The 6,000-nt window shown below is 42.5% G+C and overlaps 1 protein-coding gene across 6 annotated transcripts in view; it reads right to left on the bottom strand.

The window, feature by feature from the left end:
- Positions 1–1,479: 1,479 nt before the first annotated feature.
- LOC110491855 (DENN domain-containing protein 2D) overlaps positions 1,480–6,000 on the bottom strand; it is a 28,815-nt gene continuing 24,294 nt past the window's right edge. For 3 of the 6 annotated variants that reach the window (XM_090202587.1, XM_090202589.1, XM_090202590.1), the window contains 4 exons: positions 4,278–4,359; positions 3,169–3,414; positions 2,901–2,971; positions 1,480–1,969 (listed from right to left, as the gene is read on the bottom strand). In XM_090202587.1, coding sequence (XP_090058713.1) covers positions 2,901–2,971; positions 3,169–3,414; positions 4,278–4,359 — 399 coding nt within the window. In that variant the 3' untranslated portion in view covers positions 1,480–1,969. Of the gene's footprint in view, positions 2,972–3,168; positions 3,415–4,277; positions 4,360–6,000 lie in introns of all 6 variants that reach the window. The other 3 variants (XR_016487232.1, XM_021565668.3, XR_016487231.1) reach the window with 3 other exon arrangements.

Below are 6,000 nucleotides of genomic sequence, written 5' to 3'. Positions count from 1 at the left end.
AGAAGGCACTATCCATTTCTTTGTGTTAAGCTTTGAAACAACATCCACAATGTTAACCACTCGGTTTCAACCCTGTGTTGAACTTTTTCAAATTGATCAATCACAGTGAGTTTTAAAAGCACAATGTTTTGATGACAAGTTTTTGATGTGATTTTCAAATGCATTTACATTTATGTCAGAGTGGTTAGAGGGACAATAGAGCCCCGAGTAATAGGCCATTAGCGACCTGATGATCATTAGTGAGTTGGGTACTACTAACATGTCCAGCGTGCATAAAAGGAGATTACCGTGGCTCAACGGGTCATGACTCATGACTGCCGGTGTGGCGGTAATGCAGTCACTGCAAAAGCCCTAGTTAGGTCCGTGTGAATAGCGATGGAAATGGCATCTTCCATGGATCTTTTGGAGTGGTAGTCAAATTCGAGTGGTTCCAGTGTGCCTGGCATGCTGGCCTTGTGGGCCATGACCAGTCTCTCAAAGCACTTCATGATGACCGGGGTGAGTGCGACGACAGGATAGTCATTTGGGCATCTCACCTTGGTTTTCTTGGGCACTGGGATGATGGTGGTCTCCTTGAAGCAAGTGGGGACGACAGCCTGGGACAGGCTTGGCATTGTCTGCCTCGAAGCAAGCATAGAATGTGTTAAGCTCATCTGAGAGGGAGACATTTTAGCATCAGAAACTCCAGGTCATGTGAACAGGAGCTAGAGATGTTTTCAACTTCGGTACACCAGGAAATGTTGATCTGGAAGCATACACTTCTACCTTACTCTCACCATAAGCCGCCGTTCGATTCATAATGGAAAATGGATTGAACGGTTGAATAGCACAGTTGAGTATTGTCCTTCAGCCACGTTTCTGTAAAAATAAAGACAGCATTCCCAGATGTCCCTCTGCAATGTAACATTTGTTTTTCCTTATTGGACCAGTCCAGGTAGTCTGTCCCTGCTTCAGTCAGTATTCTTCCATTTGGTGGTAAAAACATTATTTCTTTTTAAGTCCAGTTTGCCTTTTTTATATCTGTAATGTACAGTTTTGATGCTACCAAATTTCTGCTGTTGTACTTTTCCACAAATAAATCAGAGGGATTTTTTTGTACACACACACACACACAGTTAACCTGTTGATATTTTACTTGGCAACATATTTCTTGAACAGAACTGAAAAACTGGAAAGCAGTAGTAAAGGGTCATAAAAAAACTTGATTTTGCTTCATCTAATTGATCGTAGCAGGTTCAGATGGTAACTGACTGAAGCGAACACTAATTCTGAATCTAGTCTTGTCAACCATCTATATTGAACAAAAATATAAAACAATTTCTAAAGATTTTACTGAGTTACAGTTCATATAAAAATAAATATTTAAACAGCATCTTGAAATGCCACACCTGTCAGGTGGATGGATTTTCTTAGCAAAGGAGAAATGCTCACTAAAAGGGATGTAAACATATTTGTGCACAAAACTTGACAGAAATACACTTTGTGTGTGTATGGAACATTCCTAGGGTTTATTTATTTCAGCTCATGAAACATGGGACCAACAATTTACATGTTATGTTTATATTTTTGTTCAGTGTATCATTTTATACAGTAGCAGCACATTAAAAATACCCACTGTTACCCCAACCCCTCTCACACAAACTCTTGCTCACATACAGATAAATAAATCAAACTGGGCCTCCCGAGGGGCTGTGCCACAACTGGCCGTGGCCGAGAGTCCCATAGGATGGCTCACAATTGGCCCAGCGTCGTCAGGTTTAGGGGAGGGTTTGGCAGGGGGGGCTTTACTTGGCCCATCGCGCTCTAGTGACTTCTTGTGGCGGGCCGGGTGCCAGCAGACTGATCCCGGTCGCCAGATGGGCGGTGTTTCCTCCTGTTGCGGCTGGCTTCCGGGTTAAGCTGGCGGGTGTTAAGGAGCGCGGTTAGGCGGGTCATGTTTAAGAGGACGCATGACTCCACCTTTGCCTCTCTCAAGCCCGTTGAAGTTGCATCGATGAGAGAAGATTGAAATTTGTGAGAAAAATAGGAAAAACAAAATACAATAGTAAAACATGTATTTTTTATATACAATAAACTACACTATTCACTTCCAATATTTACATCTACATCTAAAAATCTAGATATTATCACACATCTACAGTAAATCCCTTATATACACACACAATCACCTCGAGCTCAACCTCAACAAGACAGAGCTACTCTTCCTACCAGGGAAGGCCTTCCCGCTCCAAGACCTCTCCTTTCATGGTTGACAACTCCACGGTGTCCCCCGCCCGGAGTGCAAAGAATCTTGGCGTGACCCTGGACAACACCCTGTCATTCTCTGCAAACATCCAAGCAGTGTCTCGGTCGTACTCGACATCCGTAGAGTGCGACCCTACCTCACGCAGGAAGGGGGGCAGGTGCTAATCCAGGCACTTGTCATCTCCTGTCTGGACTACTGCAACGCACTGTGGGCTGTGTTCCCCGCATCAAACACCTGCAACCTATCCCGAACGCTGCATGATATACAACCTTCCCAAGTTCACCCATGTCACCCTGCACACGCCACTGGCTTCCAGTTGAAGTTTGCCTCCACTACAAGACCATGGTACTTGCCTATGGAGCAACAAGAGGAACTGCCCCTCCCTACCACTAGGCTATGCTCTACCCTACACCCCAACCCGAGCACCCCTATCTACCACCTCCCTTTTAAGCCCAGTCAAAGATCCCCCACCCCCATACTACCACTGACTTGGCTGATGGCAACTATAATGCACTTACTATGACAGAGATGGCTAGGTGGGACAACCACATATATCTTAAGATGAATGCACAAACTAAGTCGCTCTGGATAATAGCGTCTGCTAAATGACACATGTAAATGTAATATCATGGCCTCGTTTACAGTGTATTCATACTTAGTGTCTCTTCTTCGCCTTCTCTTTTTTCTTCTGTTCCTGGTATTCAACAATCTTTTTGTGGAAAATTCCTGAAAAAAAAAAAAAAGGAGTAGATGATTAATTTACTCCTTTATGATAAGCAAACATATACCCCAGGAACAAGCTGGCTTCATTACCATGGTAAACAACTTCAGAAATGGTTTCTAACACATAAGTAGCATCTTTCAAATACTGTTCGGTTATGTAAGTATGTATAATTTAAATAAACTCTCCCTCGCACACGCACCTTGCTGGGGGCTCGCTGGCTGCTGCTCCACCTCCTGGATAAACAGGTCAAACATCTGGGTCTGGAGGAACTTCTTGACAAAGTGCCGCGTGGTCTTGGACTTGATGGCCTTGTAGAAGGCTCTGCTCTGGAACACCCCCGGCTGGCCCCTGCTGTTCCGCGTCACGTACAAATCAAAATGGCCAACAGTCTTCACGAAGAAGGGCAGGAAGGCTTCCAAGACCACGCTGTTCAGCTCCTCCACAGCTGAGGGGGAAATGGTACACACACGGTCCAGGTGGTTCCTCAGAGGGGTGTCATTTGGGAGTGCTCATGAGCCATAACACTCTGGCTCTCCAGTACCACAGTAAGGCATCACATTGACCTTCCACCAGTTTGTGTTACTATGATGACACATGCTAATTTTCCTTAACCTCTCATTACTTCGAAAAGATCAAAGAAAGCATAAAGCAATCTAAAGGCAACTGCCAAAATAAAGGATATACCAACGTAAAGACAAAGTGTCTTAATAGGGCGTTGGGGCACCACGAGCCACCAGAAAAGCTTCAATGCACCTTGGCATAGATTCTGCACGTGTCTGGAACTCCATTCGTCCATGAGAAATTCCAGAATTTAATGTTTTGTTGATGGTGGTGGAAAACGCCATCTCAGGCGCCACTCTAGAATCTCCCACAAGCGTTCAATTGGGTTGAGATCTAGTGACTGGAACCAACTTTAAACCCCCTATGCTCCTTTGAGACCTCTCAAAAAGTCAGATGGGCAACTGGACATTTTTATACATGACCCCTAAGCATGATGGAATGTTTTAATTGCTTAAATAACTCAGGAACCACACCTGTGTGGAAGCACCTACTTTCAATATACTTTGTATCCCTCATTTACTCAAGTTCTTCATTTATTTTGTCAGGCACCTGTATTTTCAGAGGTTACAGTTAATAAAAGGCATGTATTCATATCACATTTGAATTGTGCCAAAGTATGTCTATCTGAACACCTGATGTGGTACTGCAGGTGCAAAAGTGTGATAATCTCTGGACACTTCGTGAAAGAATACCCCATGCAACACATCATTTTGGATAATCAGCTTTTTTATATATGAAACTACTCACTGGATTTTTCTTTCCTGTTTCTTAGTGCCTGCAGTATTTCATCTTGAAGCTTAGGGGGCAGAATAGACTTCTCATCCCCGATCTATGAAACAGAGGAACCGTATTCAATGGTATGTCAAAGCAAAAAATACATGACCTCCCCATAGTTTTAAAGCTGCAGTATGTAACTTTTTAGGCGACCAGACCAAATATAGATCTGTCGCTCATTGAAAGGGAGTCTAGGAAGCTGTAAATCGGTTCTGTGTGTGTTATTTCTATGCTTCCCGTTCTTAAGTTTTGTTTGTGTCTTTTACTTGTCGGTTTTGTACACCAGCTTCAAACAGCTGAACATACAATATTTTCGGTCATTGAAAATATATTCGAAAGCGGATAATTTATTTTTGCTTTAGAGTTAATATCATGCAATTCTACACATTTTGCCATGGGGCATAAAGAAAATGTTACAGTTTCTAAGCACGTTTGCAACAATTCTATACATTTTGCCATGGGGCGGAGAAGAAAATTTGCTGTTTTACAGCAAATTTCCTACCATTGAACACATTTTGCCAAGGGTAGAGAGAAATGTTTGCAGTTTTGAATATGAAATCTGAGTAAGACTGTCTAACAAAAACAAATGGGGACCCCCCGGCCGGTAATTCAACCAAAATTACTAAGTTTAGATAATTGTTAAGTTAGTCTAGAGGCCAATTAAAACAATGTTAGCTGACATGGGCTAATTGAGTGACTGACTGACATAAGTGAAAAACTGCTGATGCACAACCAAGTTTCAAAATTGCACCCTGTGTATTCTATTCTAACTTGCAACAGTCAGTCAAGACCCCACCAAGTTAAAAAAATATATATATATATACAGTACCAGTAAAGTGTTGACTCAAACCCTTGAATGAGTAGGTTCTTCTTTCACTATTTCTACATTGTAAAATAATAGTGAAGACATCAAAACTATGAAATAACACATGGAATCATGTATTAATCAAACATTTATTAAATCAAAATACATTTTAAATTTGAGATTCTTCAAAGTAGCAACCCTTTGCACACTCTTGGCATTCTCAACCAGCTTCACCTGGAATGATTTTTCAACAGTCTTGGAGTTCCCACATATGCTGAGCACTTGTAGGCTCAACTCATCCCAAACCATCTAATTTGGGTTGAAGTTGGGTGATTGTGGAGGCCATGTCATCTGATGCAGCATTCCATCACTCTCCTACTTGGTCAAATAGCCCTTACACAGCCTGGAGGTGTGTTTTGTGTCATTGTCCTGTTGAAAATGAAATGATAGTGGGACTAATTGAAAACCAGATGGGATGGTGTATCGCTGCAAAATGCTGTGGTAACAATGCTGGTTAAGTGTGCCTTGAATTGTAAATAAATCACAGACAGTGTCACCATTAAAGCACCCCATCACACCTCCCCCTCCATGCTTTATGGTGGGAACCACACATGCAGAGATCCGCTTATCTACTCTACATCTCAAAAAGACACGGCGGTTGGAACCAAATATCTCAAAATGAGACTCCGACCAAAGGACAGATTTCCACCGGTCTAAGGTCCATTGCTCGAGTTTCTTGGCCCAAGCAAATATCTTCTTCTTATTGGTGTCCTTTAGTGGTGGTTTCTTTGCTGCAATTCGACCATGAAGGCCTGATTCATGCAGTCTCCTCAGAACAGTTGATGTTGAGATGTCTGTTACTTGAACTTACCATCCATTCTGAGGATGGTA

The sequence above is a fragment of the Oncorhynchus mykiss genome, chromosome 16, assembly GCF_057628025.1.
Source record: "Oncorhynchus mykiss isolate SJ-2025 chromosome 16, ASM5762802v1, whole genome shotgun sequence".
Lineage (NCBI taxonomy): Eukaryota > Metazoa > Chordata > Actinopteri > Salmoniformes > Salmonidae > Oncorhynchus > Oncorhynchus mykiss.
The sequence above is the reverse complement of the archived record's forward strand: the minus strand, read 5'-3'. Positions and strand labels throughout refer to the sequence as shown.